The 20,809-nt window shown below is 35.4% G+C and overlaps 2 protein-coding genes and 1 long non-coding RNA gene across 3 annotated transcripts in view; 2 read left to right on the forward strand and 1 right to left on the reverse strand.

The window, feature by feature from the left end:
* The first annotated feature begins 1,864 nt into the window (after window positions 1-1,864).
* On the forward strand, window positions 1,865-5,661 carry LOC135739907 (regulator of G-protein signaling 9-binding protein). Its single transcript, XM_065257999.2, has one exon. It carries the CDS (start codon window positions 2,483-2,485, stop codon window positions 3,209-3,211), a length of 729 nt encoding a protein of 242 aa, XP_065114071.1. The 5' UTR covers window positions 1,865-2,482; the 3' UTR covers window positions 3,212-5,661.
* Window positions 5,662-12,872: 7,211 nt separating this feature from the next.
* LOC135773266 (uncharacterized) lies at window positions 12,873-17,762 on the reverse strand. The gene is made up of 13 exons (XM_065282741.2): window positions 17,631-17,762; window positions 16,812-17,023; window positions 16,587-16,724; window positions 16,243-16,381; window positions 15,728-16,148; window positions 15,509-15,650; window positions 14,810-14,953; window positions 14,663-14,721; window positions 14,350-14,525; window positions 13,869-14,263; window positions 13,675-13,771; window positions 13,410-13,599; window positions 12,873-13,271 (listed from the first exon to the last, which is right to left on the reverse strand). The coding sequence occupies exons 1-13, from the start codon at window positions 17,751-17,753 to the stop codon at window positions 13,129-13,131; spliced, it is 2,379 nt and encodes a 792-aa protein (XP_065138813.2). The 5' UTR covers window positions 17,754-17,762; the 3' UTR covers window positions 12,873-13,128.
* The window catches only part of LOC135739816 (uncharacterized), a 92,859-nt gene continuing 88,317 nt past the window's right edge, over window positions 16,268-20,809 (forward strand). Inside the window, exons 1-2 of the long non-coding RNA XR_010529042.2 lie at window positions 16,268-16,353; window positions 17,663-17,820. This is a non-coding gene — a long non-coding RNA (uncharacterized lncRNA). The remainder of the gene's footprint in view (window positions 16,354-17,662; window positions 17,821-20,809) is intronic.

A 20,809-nucleotide genomic window follows, 5' to 3' on the forward strand; every position in this document is an offset into this window, starting at 1 on the left:
CTAACCCCATTGGCATTTTTAGATAGCCTATTTCTACTGAAAACAAGACAAAAAAAAAGAAAATAATGTTTTGCAGTGTAGGGCTTATTTCGGTAAACATCATAATCACAATTATTTAACACTGTGCGACTTTGAAAACATGCATATATTTAACTATTTTATTTAGTAAGTGTTGGAATAGACTGTGGTGCCTTACAATCATATCGGTCCAGCAGCATGCAATGTATATTTTAATCGCACAATACAGTATATCTGATTTTAAAATACACCTGACTTGCCTGTTAAATGACAAAGTGCCAGTGTGTTTCTCTACTTTAAAAAAGACATTGCACCTCTACATCTAGAGATAGGATTTAAAGGAGGTGTGTATCATGCTACAACTTTCTGAACTTTAAACCTCCTTCTTTAGAAATGCAACAAATTACCATCCACATTTAAAATCCAATGGAGTCCCATTGAAATGATGAAATGACTCAAATGATCTGTTCAAAAGTTTTTTTCAGATCAACTGTTCCTGCACTATCAATAACAGAAGCTGTGTTACTGCAAAAAGCTGCACAGGGAAAGTCTGTAAATGCAATGAATGCACATCAACATACATCTAAACAAATAGCACTGTAGCAGTGGGCCCATTTTTAAATATACAGTCATAAGTTGCCTGTTTGATGCAAGCCACATATCAAAGCCCAGAACGTTGGTTTAATTTTGGCACATCTAAATCAAGAATGACTTGTAAGCCTCTCTTTGCTGGTTAACAGAATAAACCCTGTAAGCCACTCAGCGTCAACACTTCTAATCATGGATAAAGTAGTAAGGTGTTCCCAACTCACTTCAGCTAAATAATAAGTAAAGGAACAGCTAAAGTTTGTTACAGACTTCAAGCACTACCATGCCGTCAGTGTAATGCTTTTATGATTATAAGCTGATTAAATTGACTGAATGTTCTCCTGGGCCACTTGAATGTCGTTCTGCCATCTGTTCAATATTATAAAAATAAGTTTTACTGTGGAAAGACCTTATGAAAAGTGCAAAAGAGTAAGAAACTTGTGTTTTTATTTTTTATGCATCACACTGTTGAATGCATCCTTTTGAAGTCAAGCCATATTTTATGAATACTTAACATTGTACATGAATCCTACACTCATTGTAAAGCCCAGTGTTCAAAGCGGGTGGTCCCTCCTATACGGACCCCCTATAAAGCACAAAAATATAAATTAGGTTTTAAATTAAAAACTTTTAAACTATTCATTCACACTAATTTGAGGGGTAAAAATGGTTAGTGTTTGAGTTATTTTCGGGTTTCTTTGATAAAAATGTTGATCCAGGATCACATCTTACTTTGTGAAAGCCACACATGCGTTGTCATGGTTACAAGTCTAGACAGAACTTAACTTCCGGTCTCTCTTTGTTTAATGATCTGACTTGTGGCTAAACTAAACTCTGGAATAAATATCTTATTGAAAATAACACTAAATGGTCTACTTGTTGTTTATTTTGCTTGTTATCAGAAACAAACTACTCTAAAAGGACTTTGTTGTTATTGATTCTTTGGAAAGTTTACCGGATGTTGCGTTTGTTCCGTGAAAGCCGGTTTGTTATGTTGAAACCGTTCATAATGATGTAGGCTTAGCTAGGGGACCCACTATAATCTTTGACATAATAACACTATAGTGTACCCTAGATGAAATTAGGCATTTATGAGGAAAATTATTTTCAATCTACAAAATAATAATAATAATATAGGCTAATAATAAGAGCCTATATCCTGGCGGTGTTATAAATAATAATTATAATAGGAAGAATTGGTATAAAATGGTATCGGTCAACCAATCGTGACAGGTTTGTCTGATCCTCCAGCAGGTTAGATAACATTCAGCAGCACTGACTGGTTATCCTACTAGCAAGCTGTCATTGCCATTTTAGCATCTCCAAAGACAGCATAACCTATAGCGGACCGTTCGCTTCGGGAAAATCCCATAATCATCAGCAGCATCAGCATCAACAAGAAGAGTAGGATACGGAGGATTTAAGCGATTTGACGATACGTTTCATCATCGCCGCGTTTGCATTGGTCTCTCGGAATGCCTTCGTGACGTCATAAGAGCCAGACGTTCAATTCGGAGTTTTGAAACAAACACCTGTTATCTCTCAAACAGACATCTTGCGCGCGCGTTAACGTTCAACAGAGAAAAGGTTTCCAAATCGCGCTCCACACGCCCACTGCGGGCACACTGAAGCCGTCTAATCTCCGGCAGCCAAACTAAAGCCGTTTAGGGATCCATTTAGTGATAAGCCCGACCAGATAACATGGATGGTGAAGAATTTGCAATGACGAGAGCAACCATGGCTGTGTTTGTATGGCGTGGAGACTAAAATCAGCCGGCATCGAGCGCGTTATTATTAATAAATCAGGCTTTGCGCATCAGTCTCGGACTTTGCTTTCTGGATTTCCAGTAGGAAACGTATCCATAGCTACGCGACTATGGGCAAAGACGAATGCAAAACCATGTTGGATGCGCTGAATAAAGTCACGGCTTGTTACAGGCATCTTGTCATCGCTTTGGGCAGCACGTCGGATTCACAAAATCTACGTGAGGAGCTGAAAAAGACCCGCAAAAAAGCGCAGGAGCTGGCGGTGGCCAACCGGACTAAACTGACGGCTCTCCTGAAAGACAAGAGCATCAGTAAAGATGACCGCGCTGAATATGAGCGGCTCTGGGTGCTCTTCACCAGCAGCGTGGAGCTACTGGAGGTGGACATGAAACGATCGCTGGAGATCGGCCAGGATTTCCCGCTGAAAGTGCCGACGAGACATCTCATCCAGACCGGGATGACCGGAAGCACCACGACCGTGGCCGCGCGAGCCATGAGCGTCCAAAACATGAAGTACGAAGGCGACGCGAACATCGACACCGCCGATCTCAAAGACCTGGAGACTGAGATCGCGCAGGTGGACCAGATGATGGAGGAGATGGAGATGAAGGTCCAGGTGGCCCCGTGGGCCGTGGAGGCGAAACAGGAAGCAGGCGCAGAGTTAAAATCCACAGTCAGTGTTGGAAACTCGTCTGTCGGTGTGATTTCAATTTGCGAGGAGGAACCCAAAGAAACGGTGGATGGAGAAACTGATCTGATGAAAGTATTCGCAGGCATCATTTTCACTGCTGTTTTACTGATTGCTGGGATTCTGGGATATCTTGTGATTAATCTTTGAATCAAGATGCTCTCCGGAGATTGTGATATGTGTATAATTTTACCTTTCAGGATGACAGTGGCTCAGGGCTTTAGATTTTGTGTGTGAATGTACATGAAGGCAACAATACATGTAGGAATGTATGTGTGAAGGTGTATGATGTCTTAATGCTCTTGGTGTGGAGATCACATCACCTTGCCAACATTTGGATGGGAAGTGTTAATAAAATACATCAGTGTTTGAATGGAATACCTAAAAGATTATTTGTCAGTAGAGTTGCAAAATTCCAGGAATATTCAAGGCTGGAAACTTTTTATTGGGAATTAATGGGAATAAACTGGGAATTAGAAAAAAAAATGCAAAGTTGCCTATAGCAGGGAACTTAAATGTAGTTATAAAAATCTTGCATTATAATTTTGTCACATGCACACATCATTGTGACCACACCCCCTGTATGTACTTGCATTTTCTTTCATAACATCCATAGATTTCTTGAATCTGGCACACAAAATAATATCAATATGTACATCTTTGCATGTATTCAAGTACATTACATACAATTCCTTGTGCCGTGTGAAATCTAGTGTGCAACAACATTACCGTATTTTCCGGACTATAAGTTGCTCCGGAGTAGTCGCATCAGTCAAAAAATGTGTCATGAAAAGGAAAAAAACTATTTGAAACTATTTAAAACTATAAGTCGCATTTATTTAGAAAATTATTATTCTTTTTGGGGGCATTTTGTTTGATAAGTCTTTCTCTGTTTTCTTTAAAGGTGCAGTGTGTAATTTTTAGAAAGATCTCTTGACAGAAATGCAAAATGATATACAAAACTATATTATCAGGGGAGTATAAAAACCTTTTTATAATGAACCATTATGTTTTTATTACCTTAGAATTAGACGTTTTTATCTACATACAAGAGGGTCCCCTTACATGGAAGTCGCCATTTTGTGCCGCCATGTTTCTACAGAAGCCCTTAATGGACAAACTTTTTTACCAAGTTGTCTCCGACAATTACATGTTTTTCTGGTGGCGGCTACCGTAGCTTCTCTATGCGTTTCAAAAGTGAGGGGTGAGTAGTGGACTGCGCCGTTGGTTGCATTTTGCAACCTCACCACTATATGCCGCTAAAATTTACACACTGCACCTTTAAATTAATGTTTTAGTTAACATTTTTTTTGCGGTAGGATACAGGAGCAACATATAGCGCCCTCTCGTGGCTGTAGATGGTAATGTTTTCTTTTGGTTCATGTTAGTCAGTATGCATTAATTTTGACATATAAGTCGCACCTGACTATAAGTCGCAGGACCAGTCAAACTATGAAAAAAAATGTGACTTATAGTCCGTATAATACGGTATATAATTGTAAAGACAAACACACTGACTGAGAAAACAGGTGGGATGATTTAAGAAAGTACCCATACAAAAAAAAAAAAACACTCAAAAGTGTAGACAAATTAGTTACTATTTGTAATGTTTTTGAAGTCTCATGTTCCTCAAGCCTGGGTTTATTTGGTACAAAAAAGATCAAATAAATCAAGCTTGATGAGCGTAAGTAACCGGATTTTTTTAGCACGGATACATTGCATGCATGTGATATACTTTATATACAATTTCCAAAATTTCAGAATAATTCCCATAAATTCCCGTTAAGTTTCCAATTTGAAATATTTCCATGAAAAGTTTCTGGATTTTTACCAGAAACTTTCAGCCCCTTTGCAACCCTATTTGTCAATGTGTATGGTTCCTTAAAGAACCCTTAACATACAGAGAAACTTTCTGTTGCACAATATGGTCTTTGAAGAAAATATGTTTTTCAGACAGTTCTTTATAGGGAACCAAATCAAAACTAAAGTGTTTAACAGGGGTTTATCAACAGATCATAATGAGGTGTGAGAGATTTTGTTAAGCACTAAGAATTCACTTCTTCACTTATAGCACAAAGTATGTCATGAAAATGTAGATTTATTTATGCTAGAATATACGCTCTTAATTCGTTGTTGGGGATATCAGTAGGCCTAAATAATTTGGGCTTCATCACTGGATGTAGACCCACAAGCTGAAGTTTACAACTTTTGTTACACTTGGACCGAGCAGCAAATGTTCCTCGGTTTATATAGATAGCTCACATATCATTGTATTTTTGAAGATTTTGGTATCCTCTGAGGATTTACACCATCAGATGAACAAGATGTTCTTGTTGGTCCCTCAGTAAACTATTGTTGTATGTCTCTCAGTTCCAACACTGTTTCATCACTGGAGAAATAGACCTTTGGTGGTGTATCTCTGCATACGCACTGTAAAAAACTGTAAAACAACTTGGTTTTGTCAATTCAACCTACTATTTTAAGTTTTAACCTGTGATAAGTTTAGATAACTTATAAAAACAAGTTTAATTTTTTGAACTTAATTTGTTAAAGTAACAAAAATATATGTTGATTTGACAAAAATGCTGCATTTTTTAATTGGCAACAATTGCAGCAGTTTAGTATAATAGTTAAATTGTACATTGTGTTACATAAGTGTACATACAATATATTTATTATAATAAATGAAGTAAATCAAGCTTGTGTTTTCTTTGAATGTTTTGAAGAACCCTGCACTGTAAAAATATACTTTTAAAATTTGCTGCCTTAATTTTTATGTTTAAAGGGCACCTATTATGGCCTTTTTACAAGATGTAATATAAGTACCAGATGTGTCCAGACTGTGTTTGTGAAGTTTCAGCTTAAAATATCCCACAGATCATTTATAATAGCATGTCCAAAACGCCCCTATTTGGGTGGGGGCAAAAACGCACTGTTTTAATACCTTTAAATGCAAATGAGCTACAGCTCCTCACTTCCTTACAAACAGACAGTGAGCACTTTCAGTTTAAATGGATCTGATTAATAAAGTCTTGATACAATAGTATCTAGTGGACAGAGTACAGCTCGCTGTGGGTGGATACTATGGTAATGCAGGACCGTAAGTGGGCGGGGCTTTATCAATGTGACCTCACATTGATAAGAGAATCAAAACGGCATGTCTAATGAGATTGCTTTGGTTTATGGGGATTAAAAAAATAAGGACCAGGTGGATTTTTTTCATCGTAGGGTGGTTGTTTCCACACACGGTCCAAAAACCTTGTAAAAGTGGATTTTGCATAATAGGTGCCCTTTAATCAACTCCGATTTACAAGTCATTTCAACTTACTAATATTTATCTAGATGAGTTGCTACAACTTATAAAATGAAGTTGACATATTTCAGATATATTTTCTTAGTTATAACAACTCATCTCTAGTAAAGAAAAATACTAGTAAGTTGAAATGACTTGTAAATCTCAGTTGATTGAACAAAAATAAGGCAGCAAATAATTTTTATAGTGTGTGTTGAATCATGTATCTGTATAGCCCAGAGCATTGCGTTAGCAGTGCAAAAGGTCATGGGTTCATAACACACATACTGATAAAAATGTATATAGTGTAATACCCTGCAAGTAGCTTTGGATAAAAGCATCTGCCAAATGTAAAGACTTATTTTGCATATATGCTTTATGCAAACTTTTGATTCAAGTTATTTAATAATTGTTATTGGACGTCCTTTTAGAGTTTAGTTATTGAGGATTTTGATTGAATTAGGTATTTTTGGCTAAGTATTAGTTCTTGTTTAGCCAATTATAAAAATATTTATTGAAGGATTCAGAATTTCTGCCCGGTCGAACGGTGAAGCTCTGTTACAGATTAGAGGTTGTATTTTTGACTTTTAATGTGATTAGCTGCTAGTCCTCTTTCAACCCAAGTAGGATTTGGACTGAGCCTTTCTTTTATCTGTGACTTTGTATAAAGTAAGTATATTTTTCACATATAAAATTATACTTCTGCATACATTTATCATTAAATCTTAATATGGCCTGGAAGTTAAGCAGAAATCTTTGTCTATTGAGTGCATGAAAATCATTTATTAGGGTTTATTAATCCTAATGTAAACATTTTGCTGATGATGAAACTAAGAACAGAGTCTAGTTCATTCCATTATATCTCTTCTGTACAGTATATGATCAAGTTTGATCGATTAATGAAGCCCCCTGTCGCGCCCTGTGACTCAGGAGCCCATAATGATCGCGACAACTGCTTGTTAAGTGGCGCCCTAGAATGGAGCATCAGGTAAGAAAAATCGATGCCATTTAAAGGCCAAGTTACACATCCACCAGCAGGTATCAAACATTTATTAGCAAAGACTGAGAGTAACTACTGTAGTGTAATATGTGTGTAATAAACAGTAACTCTTTTAGTTTATACGTTGAAGAGTGAAATGTATTTCACTTTTATTTCATGTATTGTTTGTTTCGTCAACACTCTCTTAAATTTAAATCTGCTCATAGCTCAATTGTTTGATATTTATCACAGTGCATATTAAGTCTTTAGATGTCACGAAACATCTAACTTTGTTAAGTTAATGCTAATACAAAAATTGTGCTGTAAAAAGTATACAATGTGTGTGATTTACTGTTTTTTTAATTAGCATTTTATGGAAACAATATACATAGATAACTGAGCTTTTTATTCTTTTTGTAATGCTCTAAATTGCCAGTGTGTTGTTTTTTCATTTCTTTTCATAAAGACCATTACTTTTCCTTTAGGGTGTAAGGAACATCAGATGGGCCTCTCTCTTTATTTCTGCACAGGGTTATTGGTGAAATCTAAAATTGGGATTTCCAGCCCCCCCAAAATAATTAAAATAAGTATAATCATAAAAGCTATGTAGAATTCTATAATGAACATACATTTTAAAATGTAAGCAAAGTTTGGTCTATCTACAGTTTTCAGTCGCTTTGGATCATTTCTTGAAACATTTTTAAAATGCATGCAAAAATATGCATGCATTTCTCAATTCGTACAAACTGCACAACATGGATGTCCTGCAAAACCTGTAACTTGTTCAAAATCCTTAGTTCATCTCTCAAAAGCACATTTTTATGTCAGTGAATATGTCAATACCATCAAATTACAAGTTTTTGTGTCATTGTTCATTTCAAAATGTTTAGCCATGTTGTCAATAATCCAACATAATTATATGTGTCAGTATTTTCTGATGTAAACTGTGGACAAATTCACAATTTTACCTTTTTTTCTGTAACAAATTGCACACATTTTGATCTTGAAAAAGAAAATATTTAATAAAAAAATGACAAAATTAGAAAGGTTCACTGTAAGAAATGTCAAATTTTCTGTAACTCAAAATTTCAATATTTACTTGGCAGCAATTTATAAATTCATATATAATAAAATATATAAATTCAAGACATGCTTAGGGTAACAGATTATGACACAAAGGTCAATAATTTAGCATGACATACCTTGTACATTGAACTCATTCCTAAATGTTTTGAGGTGCAAGACAGAAATCAGTATAATGTATTTTGATGAAAATTACATAAGCAAATGAAAATGTAGAAAAACAGCAGACAATTGTACATAATCATCTGCATGATTGTATCAAAGCATTTGCAATTTGTCTAAAATAATGAGAATTTGCTGACTTGATGATGTGGAGATTGAACAAAGTGATTTGAAAAAATAATTTATTATTTGAGAAATGCTCCAAAGCGACTGAGAAAAACTATAAACAAAAAATAGGCCTAATTCACATTGCATAAGCTAAATAAACTTGAATCCCTTCATGTAACTTAAGCACATATGCATTACAATGCTGGCATGCCACCTGGTGGACACACACTTGTATTACACATTGCAGGTAAATTTTCCTATAATTTACAGGTTTTTATATACAAAACCAAAAGGTCAGTTATATGCCTCATGCAATAAATCACAGGGTTTATATGTGAATGTCGACTCTGTCCTCTGTATCTTATTTCAAATAATTCATATGTTGGCATTATCTGCATAAGTGAGTTGTAATGAAAGGAACCTGAGAAAGTTTTCCTGGTTTCTTTACTCGTTTGTTTTTTCCCATGGACGACAACACCTCGCCATGACAAAGGCCTGACACAAGATATAAATCCATTTAGACAATACTTGTGTCTATAGGCATCTTAAACCTCTTACATACAGTGGTTTTAAAGCAAAACTTATAGCCTACATTTAAAATGACTGAAGTAAAGAAAAAAAATTACATAATATATAAGATAAAATATATAAGTTACTGAACGAAAATGTATTTTGAATTCTATATAATACAGTATCTTTATGCTTAAGGCTTAAAACTATATGACAGAAGATATTTTCTTTCTTTCTCCTATATGTAATGATTGCTTTATGTTGGTGACTTAAATATTCAGGCAAAGCAAAGGTATCATTGTTTTTGAGATAAGCCATCATAAATGTAGCCTACATTAACAATACTGTTCATTGATTGATGGACTAGATGTTCTGAATGGATGTAATTATGATCTATCATGAAACATTTTCAAATTCAGCGTGGATACACAAGTGAAATATCAAAATGTCACACTAGATTTATAAAACTAAAAATAAAACATTGTAGAAAAACATCTGAAAACAACTATTTGGTTGTTTTTTAAAAAGGGAATACATGCATTTTAACTTACAAAACAAAAAAACGATTTTAAGATATTTAATTAATGTTTTAATTAGGGCTGGGCATAGATTAATCTAATACAAACTAAAAGTACTTTTTTGTATAATATATGAGTTTGGGTTAGACACACACACACACAGACACTTAAGAAATGTTTTATTTATATATTGTTTTTATTTATATAGAACATATAAATATACATAAGTGTTTCTTAAATACATATGAATGTGTGTGCGCGCATTTATAATAATTATACACAGCACAGACTCATGTTATGCAAAAAATACTTTTATTTTGTATGGGATTAATTTAGATTAATCTATGCCCAGCACTAGTTTTAATATAATAAATCTCCAGGCCTACAGTAAATAATTTTTTTAAAACCGACAAAATTTTAGGTCATGAACTTCTGGACAGGTCATATTACAGGGTTTGTTACATTTTAAGTGAAAACAATGCCAACAAACAGAACTAAAGATTTCCCATAATTTCTGTGTGCACAAAGCAGAACATAACACATTATATTTAGATCATAAATTGTGAATTTCATAAAAATATGATATTATACAGGCAGGATAATGGTGTAGTTGAGGAATTTAGTGGTAAACAGGTACAAAAGTACTTCTTATCTCCCAACACAGCATTAATGTATAGATGGGAAGTAAAAAAAAGATTTGCATCATTAAAAATTTATATTTTTGTAACCACTTATTTTCCGGGGTCATTTTACCTATATTTTCCTGTATACATATACAGGAAAAAATTAAGAAAACCTCCCCCCAAAACAGTTATAACATCACAGGGAGAACAGCAGATGTGAAACATCTTAAACATGACAAACCTAGACAGCGCTAAAAAAGGTCTTACCAACAACTGTGGGCTCAAGATCAATGAACACAGCTCAAGGAACGTACTTCCCAGCACCAGTTTCACTAAAGAAAGTGCCAAAAGAAAAACCGGCCAGTGAGCTGCCAACATTAGAGATGGTTCCATCCAGCTCAATGCCGTGCTACAGTCCAAGCAACTCCCAACAGGAGTTACCAATCTGAACACCAGCTTGCCCTGCAATGTAAACACAGATACACTCCCTCTTGTTTGAATCAGAAAATTAAAAAGCATCTCTAATGTTATAAAAATTTCAACCACTAGTCAAGATGTTAACATTTTTCTTTAGGTTTTTGGTAAAGATTCTCTGGTGAAAGATTCATTTTCACAAGCAAAAATATTTGATGTGTTTTTTCTAATATATGAGGTAATAAAATAGCTCACAGTTGTTTAATAAAAGTTTTTAATGATCACAATGCTATTACTTTTTAAAACAATAACTTACAGTATTGTAACTTCAGTGCATACTGTAAATGTGTGTGACAAATGGGCAGTTTCCCGGACAGGGTTGAGATTAATTCAGGATTAGGGCTTAGTTATATTACGAGTTTTAAGTAGTTTTTAAAAACATACCTTACAAAACAGAACAAGTTTATAGTAAATCTGTTTAAATAATTTTGGATACACGAGACATTTGCAGCTCGTGTACACCAGGAGGCGGGAATAGAGGGTATTTATGTGACGTCATCTTCGGCGAAAGTAAACGCTGTTACGCGGTTACTGAGGGGCAAAAAGTCTCAGCATTAGCATAGCGTGCAAAACTCGTCTAAAATGGGAAAAGTAGTTGTGTGATCGACAGATTTACAGACTGCCAAAAACACTGAAAAGAGAAGTAAATCAGTACCAGTAGCCATGTCAGGTATGTAAAATTTCCCTATAAAAATACACCAATGCATACTCTTATTCTGTGTAGTTGCAAAGTTTCATCAGTGAGTCTTCATTAAAAAACATCCATTATGATGAGCCTTGTGTTTTACAAATGTGGTATGGTTTAATAGTGTTAGGCAAGACAAATATATGTCAGGAAAAGCAATGTCTGGCCATATGCCAGTGTTCACAGACTACTGGTTGTTTGGCAAGTTGTTAGAATCAATGTTAAGGCCAACTAAATTCAATTTAAGCTAGTCGCAGCAGCCCATGAAAACCAGCCATTTTCAACAAGGCGAGCTCTGGCGTGTACGTGGAAAAGTCACGTCGTTGCATACCCCACTGAGGTAAAACACTTTCTCCTCACGATCAATTATACAAAGTTATAAAAAAACTTGGATATCATAATAGGCTAACATTAAATTTAAACTCACATAACAGATGGTCAGTATAACTCAGTTACTTCAGGTTTATATGATTTTCCTCTACTTAATTTGACCCTTTACAGCTCACATGATCAGCCTGCGCGCGCATTTTGGCAACGGAAGTGGTATTATTCCCCAGTGGTTCTAACAGCAACTCAAAAAGTTTATCAAAACGGTTTCCAAGCATCAAAATGTATGATTGGTTGCACTAATATAATGTACTAATATATGTATATATGTATCTGGTCACTTTATATTTGGCCATCTCTTAACGTCTTCTATCCACTCCACTATGCTACACAGATCTGGTAGCTGTGTTGAAAAAGTTAAAAAACTCACCTTTAAAAAAGTCAACTTTTTAAAATAATTTTGTCTGTGTTGCTTCACTGCTGATTCTTGCCAAACTTCCGTTGCCAAGATGTCATTATTGTGTACAAACAGTAAAAGGGTCTGTTATAACTGCAAAAACACAAAGGGACGGTTTCCCGGACAGGGATTAGACTAGTCCTAGACTAAAATAAATGTAAGAGTTGTCAACACTGAAAACATCTTGCACTGACATATCTTATAATACATCCGTTTTTCTTTGTTTTGCCTTAAAATGCACTCAAGTAATGTTTTTAGTAAGGCATGTTTATTAAAACTAGTTATATTTCCTAATTAAACTAAGTCCTAGTCCTGTTTTGAACTAATCCCTGTCCGAAAAACTACCCCTGGAGGTTCATATTGCTCTCTCTCTCTCTCTCTCTCTCTCTCTCTCTCTCTTTTTAGTGCTAACAACTTTAGGCAACATTAAAATACACGAGAATGTTATTATTAAAAAATCCATCTTAATTTGTGAAAGTAAGTCACTATTGACAACGCATAGCCAATAATAGAAAAATGCATTTCTATTTGTTTCTGTCTTCTCATAAACGGGCATAGGTTTGAAAACAGACTTAAGACCCTTTATGTTGGTGTGTTGAGTTTTTAAAATCAATCAGATATTCTGTTTATTTTTTATTTGTAATTAACAATAGTAAAAAAAGTATATTACATCGTATATGCACTATGCAGTGTGTATATATAAGATATGCAAATCATAGCTGAAACAAATGCTGAAAACGAAGCTAACTATATTATACAATAATCTGTTTAATCATTCAAAAATCTGTCAAAGCCAAGATCCGCCCTGAGAAAGTAAAGACAAGGGACAGCATTTCTTGAGTCTGACAATTAAATTTCAGCTGATTGAAGAGGTTGATATTTGATCTGTTGTCTTCTGCTTCTGTAGATCAAGACAGCACAAACCATGCCAACCGCTGCCAGGAGACATCCAGCAATAAAGACCAGATTCAGATTCAAAGCGGTGGAGGATACTGGAAGAAAGAAGGCATTTGTAAATACTTTAGTATGTAATATGAACTGTCAGTGGAGTTCATCACAGTAAAATCAGCAAAGTAATTATTGCACTTTAACTTTTTCTAGTTAATCATTTGGTTAAAAAAAATAGTTACCTTGACGCTCCACGCTTCTCTTTAGGCGCAGGGGTCCCTGAGAGATGGAGTGACTGGATGTCTGGATTGGTGCCTCTCTTTTGCGATGATGGTGGGATGGTGGAGGTACTGTGGTGTTTGTGCAGCCCTGAGAACAGCGGGTAAGGGGGTTGTTGACCTCACATAAGATGACTGAACAGCTGATGAACACCTAAAAAGAAAAATAATAAAGTTATAATATAGTTTGCCTGCAAAGGTCATGCATTCAACCATAACTTTATTTGACCTGATCATGCAGTCCAATGAATTTGAAGGCTTCCATGCCAAATCGGACCATTGACTGATGGCTTGTGTAAAACTGTACTGTTTCATCCAAGATGCACCTGAAGTAAATAAAAAAATCAATTGAGCCCCAATCACGAAGAGGCAATACTGAAAATTTAAATGGCTAGATTGTGAATTCCTTTGACTGTGTCTTACCCATTTTGGATGATTGTGTAGGGCATTTGGTAGTTGGGGTCATTGTATGGCGTCGCAACACACGACTCGACGAAAAGCTCTGTGTTGTTAATTGAAGACTGGGATTCAATCTGCATGTACATCATTTCCCCAAGTTCATATTCCAGCGGATATGCGTTCATCATCATGGTGTAACTTTCTGTTTCGAAGAGACCGAAACTATACGTGAGGGTACCGAAGCCTCTCTCCGTGATGGTGGTTATGCGTCTCTGTGCAGTGAACTCCAGTGAAATGTTGCTGCTCTTCTCGTAACGACAGGAGAACTCAATCGCCACCTCATGCTTTCTGGTAATGATACCGCTTGAGTCATCAGATGAGATGATTTCATTTTTGAAAATGATGTACTGGTCATCCTCCTATAAGAGAAATCACAGCGTAAACTTAGAGAAATCATAATTTCGTGTTTGTAGAGTAAAGGCAAATCCGTCGAGAAATGATTCACCTCGATCAAATTACCACAAGCGTTGAGAGAAATGTTTGCTAGCACATGAGTGCCGTTTGAGTCCAGGGTACAGGCAGGATCGTTGAGTCGCAGAAAGTCCTTGTGTAGCCCGACAGAGTTCTGCTGCTCAATTTCAACCACCATGTTGCTTTCAGTGCAAATCACATTCGCTTTAACTGTGAATACAAGCAATCAAGAATTCATCGATCAAAATTATGCATCGTCTGTGCTGATTCAAAAGCATGCAGGAGCTAAGATGCCAACGTTTACTTTGTTAAATGTGATATTGAAAATTAAAATGAGAATTACAAACCGTCGTGACGTCCAACTGTGACAATAACACATCTCATTTCAGACTGATAAATGTTCATTCTGGAAATACAGGAAAAGACATCCAAATTTAGTTCACTTCTAGGGTTGTTAGAAGTCCTGTAATTGAGAATGAATGCTATGCTCTCACCCATCTGAGCTTTCAGCAATGAAACATATGGGGAAACTTTCTCCAAGATCGTCCCTCATTGGTGTCCATCTGATGGCGTACTCTCCAGAGCTCATAGGGTGCTTAGTTATGTTAAGAGGGCCACTAATGATGACATCATTAACCCTAGGAATAAAAAAGTATGAGCCCGTATTAAACACTTACCTGTTCCAGTGTCAGAAATTAACATTTATTTATTAAGGGTTTAAAATGCCACCTGGACTAGATTTTTAGAGATTTTTGAGAACTTTTTCAATGCAACATGACTTATTAATAAATGTTATTTTCAGCTTGTAAATCAATGCTTATTTTATTCAATAAAATACAACACTATGTATATCCAGTCTGATCTCATGAGAATTCATACGTATTTTACCAGTTGGCTAATTCGTATGAATTAATACAAAGTTAATCATACAAAAACTTATGATTATCATAAAAAACATTAATGAAACCCCACCTCTAACCCCAACCTCACAGGGGTCAATGCAAATTGTTAAAAACATAGAAATGTGGTCGTATAAATTAATACGAATAAGCCAACTCATAAAATATGTACGAATTGCCATGATTATATTTCCCCCAAATAATTTGAAGGACATTTTTGATCCAAAATTTGAGCCAAATTTCTGCCCCTGGACTGCACTTACACATACTTATTTGTATGACGTGAATTCTTACGTTGTGTAAGCTGCTGTTGCCTTAACCCGAATTTCTAGCTCACGGAGGGGTGCACTGTGGAGTCGTTCTCCATCGTGTGGAGTTGGTGACAAAAAGTGTGGTATGTAGAGCCCCTCAGTGCAGGACGGAGCAGGTGGGTCAACTAAAGTTATATTCAAACAAGAATTCAAAATCTATTTCATGATCTTTTAATCATGGCAGTGACATATAAGACCTTACCAAGAAAACTGAACTGCAGCGGGATCTTGCTTAATGGTTCGTAAGAACGCTGATGCGATGTTGTTGTTGTGGTCTGCGGCCCCCACCACCATGGAGTAATTGCAGGCACAGTGGTAGTTGTAGGTGGAACTGTGGTAGTTTGTTGGCGATACCACCACCACCATGGAATAGTTGTAGGCACAGTGGTAGTTAGGGGTGGATTAGTAGTAGTTTGTTGGTTATACCGCCACCACCATGGAAAAGTTGTAGGCACAGTTGTAGTCATTGTGTTTTGTCTTGCACTCCCTAGAGGGCACCTATAAGACCGGGAGCCATCAGTGTAGGCGAGATTGGTGTGTTTCTTAGGGAAGTCCTCTAGAACCAACTCAAATCCATAGACTCCTGTGTTGTAAGTAATGCTGTACTCTAAAGTGCAGGCATGCTGATAAGAAAATAAATGTGTGTTTATCAAAACAAGTGCATTGACACCTTTTATCTCTTTATGTCAAAGTTTTGTGAAACGTTTTTTTTTTTACCTGATTTAGGTTGAAACCACTTGGCTGGTCACACCTGTCACATTCACTATTCTGCTGAAGTCCATATCTGCATCTGACCTGATCGCCATCTGGGTCAAAGGCCATCAAGTGGTATGTACGAGGGCAGTTTTGAGGAACACTTAATGATTTAAACATACAAAAAAGACGTCAATTAGAAAGTGTTATACTATATTTTAATTTGATCATAATCTGATTAATCGCAAAACAGAAAAATGCATGAAAATAAAAACTTTAAGATTGTGTGTTTGATTTATAGGGTATGCACATGTATAAATAATGTATATTTCAATTTCAATTAAGGAAATTGCAGAATGTGACTTTACCGTATAAGTGGTAAAATAGTGGTGAGAGGGGAGTGGTTGGGTTTATTTGTGTCAGCTCTTATGCCAAGATCTACGTGTGTCAGGAGTCTCCAATTACCAACATAGTTAACTGTGGGCACCCAGCAGCAAGAATAATCCCTATAACAAAAAACACAAAATGTTTATTATTCAGTTAATGTTAACTATTTTAAGATGACAACATCTAGTTTTCAAAAAAAGACTTACTGCATATCAAATGGTGCATTTCCGTGGATATTTCTTGTGACGACAGCTTCATTTTGGCACCAAGTGTTAGTGTAACCACTTCTGCCATTGGAGCTGCGCTCAACCTTACCATAGACCTGATGGCTTTCATAGCCACAATTCCCAGAGACGCAGTTATATGGTTGATAATAGCACGAGACCTCATCATAGTTTTGCTTGATGCGAAATTCAACCTTTTGGTGAAAATGAAGAGTAGCTGATGAGTTACATAGCATTGCAACAGGTATACAGTACAGCTTTGTGCTTCTGCGTCTTTGTTTAAGAAGGTTCAAATTGTTTTTGAAAAGTAATCGGTTATGCCATAGAGTCTTTGCTGTACCAAAGTAGTTTCTATGCATACATTTTTACAAAAATAGCACTCAGTAGTAGGTATTGTAACAGATTATAAAGATTTGATGTGTAATAATAATAATTCATGATCATGGGGAATTAATGTAATACATTTAAACAAAACTAGATCTATTTTTATAAATTAATATTTTTTTAATAAAAAAATATTTTTGTCTTGCGTATCATGCTGAAATATAATTATGATTAATATTGATTATGTTAATTAATTAACATGCAGCAGTTGTAGATATGTTCCTTTTTTGTTTAATGATAGCAATCACTGAATTATTTGAAGTGCATTTAATGTGCTTCACATTGGTCACAAATTTGTGAACATTTGTAAATAAATGAAGAAACAAACAAATAATGTAATTCTAATATAGCATTCCTTTCTATTTAATCACATTTTTACATATACTTTATAAAGAATTTAAGTTATAATAACCTTACCCTTATGCTACCATCTGGATTTGTTCCTTTAGGTGTGAAGGTCAGTGAGCCTCCATAATAATGTCCTGCTGAAGCGATGGACACCAGAAGCAGAAGATTCAATACCACCGCTGAAGACATCATGCTATCTGAGTCTTGATCTGAGTCTACCTGTAAAGTGCACCTGTGCACCTGCTTATATACATCACAGGTGAGAAACAATTAGGGTTTGGTTTTCAAGCTGCCCTTTGTGCTTTTGAATTAGAAAAATGAGCGGACATTTCCTTGCCTCTTCTGAGAAATCACATGGTTAAATTGTGAAACCACACATTGATTTGATCCAAGTTATTATGAATCTTGTCAAAGCAAATACAAAATTAAGAAATGCAAAAACTGATCAAACATAAATCTTAAATGCATTATAAGTGGCTATGTATAAAGGCATCTGCTAAACACGTAATGTGAAATTTCAGTAAGATATACGGCATCGTAGTGCTCTAAGACAAAAAAACTTTTTTCATAAACACTTAATTCAAGAAAAATTTGGATGCTTTTACCTCATTGCCCGTTTTTTTTTTTGTGCTTGTTTTAAGCACAAATTCACTTATATTTGATTTCTTTTGTCTAAAACTAGACTTATTTTATTAGGTCACCAAGAAAATGCATCTTGATTTAAGACTTTTTAGATATTGGTACTAAAAACAAGACAAATGTTTTTTCCACCTATTTGCATTCTTAAAGTTAAAGATAAAACTATTCTTTGAGACAAAATTCTCAAAATAAAAGTATATTAATCTAATATGACATTTTAAAAGTACTACATATAACAAAATGTATGCTATTGTTTTGTTCAGTGTTGCACGTGGTATATTGACAGACACAATGCCACACTGATGAATCAGTTTACTGAAAGCTTATTAGAGGCAGAAAACAATGAAAATTAATTCAGGTAAAACCTGTCTGAGAATTCTTTTACTATCGATTCCACTTAAATGATAAATGGGATTACCTGTCTGTTTTAACACATAGCCAACACACAAATGAAACCTACCTATAGAAACTTAGAAGAAAAAGTCTAATTTAATTGAGATTAAAACAATAAGGTTTTTCTAAATTCACACATACGATTTAATAAACAGCTGTGCATGGTAACATTTAGCAAAATACTGTTTATGAAGAGACCTTGCAGCATCGGATTCAACTTCAGCATTACAATGACAAGAATGTTTGTCCTGAACTTTTGTTATTGTACGGTCCTTTTTATAAACAAACTTATTGTAATTTGTTATTTTTTACTTCATTGAAAACTTTAGTTAGTCTCATTACACACATTATAAAAACATTACTGGGTTATATATTTAACTTCATTTCAACAATGAGTTGCTGTTACCCACAGCATAAAATAAAGTTAATATTGCTTCAAATTACTTCAACTTTATTTATAAGTTACATCAACCCATCACTAGTCAAGATGTTAAGTTGTTAAGTCAAAAAATATTAAGTTGAAATGACTTGAATCCAAGTTATACTTAAAAATTTAAGGTGAAATACATCATTGCTGTGATTGTCATAAAGCAAACACTCAATATTGTTTCTTAAGAGTTCTGTATAAATTAAAAAGGCAGCGAGCGAAGCTTTGTTTCATGCATGTGTTAAAAAATAAAAATCTTGTTTAAATTCAAATATGAGTGCATTAAAGTTGAGCTTATGGCGCAGTTGTTCTTCAGTAGAACTCAAATTGAAACTTAATCTGTCAAATCTGTTTTGCTCTAATGAATAAACAACAGCACGCAGTTCCTCGTTCAGGCCATAGAAATATCATGACAACACAATGCATTTTCAAAGGTTTGTTGTTAGTTCCCTGGCAAGTCTCAGATTTCTTTGCAACAATGGAATTTTGAAAATCGCTCAACAACAGCCACTTTTTAGCTTTTGTTTCAACTACGGTTCTCTGTAAAATAGTGCCAATAGTCTAAGTGGTCATTCTAATTATACAGTTTCTTAGAACCAATGTTTTTTAATTTAAAAATGTTGTAACTGGAAAATAATATCAGATCAGGTTAAAGGAGATATTTAAGGTGCCAAAGAATGCATTGTAATAATCTGTTCAATTGTTCTCTAATATCTACATAGAAGGCATGTTACTTTAATAAATGCAAAAATGATCCAGAGACGGCTTGCATGTCCATTTACAACCCTAGAATTTGCCTTTAAAATGAAATGGTGTATTATTAGCTTAATTGAAAAGGTCATGAATAATAATGCTGAGCTCTGGCTGTTTCTTAGAGCAGCTCCTTAAGTAGTTCTATGTGTTTGTGTGTGTGTGTGTGTTTGTGCGTGCGCGTGTACCTGGTAATTATCACGTTGTGGGGACCAATTGTCCCCACAAAGATAGGAATACCAGTATTTTTGTGACCTTGTGGGGACATTTTGATGCCCCTATGAGGAAACAAGCTTATAAATCAAACAGAATGATGTTTCTTGAAAATGTGAAGTAGGAGAAGGGTTTATGTGATGGTTGGGGTTAGGGACTGGGGTAGGTAAGGGGAATAGAATATACAGTTTGTATGGTATAAAATGCATTACGTCTATGGAATGTCCCCACAAAACATGGAAACCAGAATGTGTGTGTGTGTGTGTGTGTGTATAAACAGATCTTATGTTTGAGTCTGTATCAGATGAAGATTGTTTGGAGATTGTTGTTAATGGATGTTTCTAAGTGGTAAGTTTTTTTTCAGTATGGACCTGCAAAATGTAACTGTAACTCAATAGAGGAACTTAAGCCTAAACGTTAGCATATAGCATTACCAGGAGGTAAGTTTGTGCAGTTTATTAAATGAACACAGCCTAGACAGAGCAATGGTGAGTATCAGGGAATAGTTCTTCAAACAGAAGTCTCTCTTTGCAGATGGCAGAAGGGAATCCTAGGAGCGGATGATTTGAGGAAGACGACAACGGGATGAAGAATACTGGTAAGTGCATAGGGTGAGTCTGAGAGTCCATCAATGTCGAGACCAGACAGGAAATGAATGGGATAGTGTGGTATATGAAGGGGATGAGTAGATGGGGCACAGGTGAGAAGGATAAATACTCAGGTGAGAGGGAATGAGTGGGAGGAGTGAGTTATAAGGATGATGTGACTGTGATGGAGTCCTGACAGTACCCCCTCTTCCCAAGTCGGCTCTTGATGGTGGTAGAGA

The sequence above is a fragment of the Paramisgurnus dabryanus genome, chromosome 9, assembly GCF_030506205.2.
Source record: "Paramisgurnus dabryanus chromosome 9, PD_genome_1.1, whole genome shotgun sequence".
Classification (NCBI taxonomy): Eukaryota; Metazoa; Chordata; class Actinopteri; order Cypriniformes; family Cobitidae; genus Paramisgurnus; species Paramisgurnus dabryanus.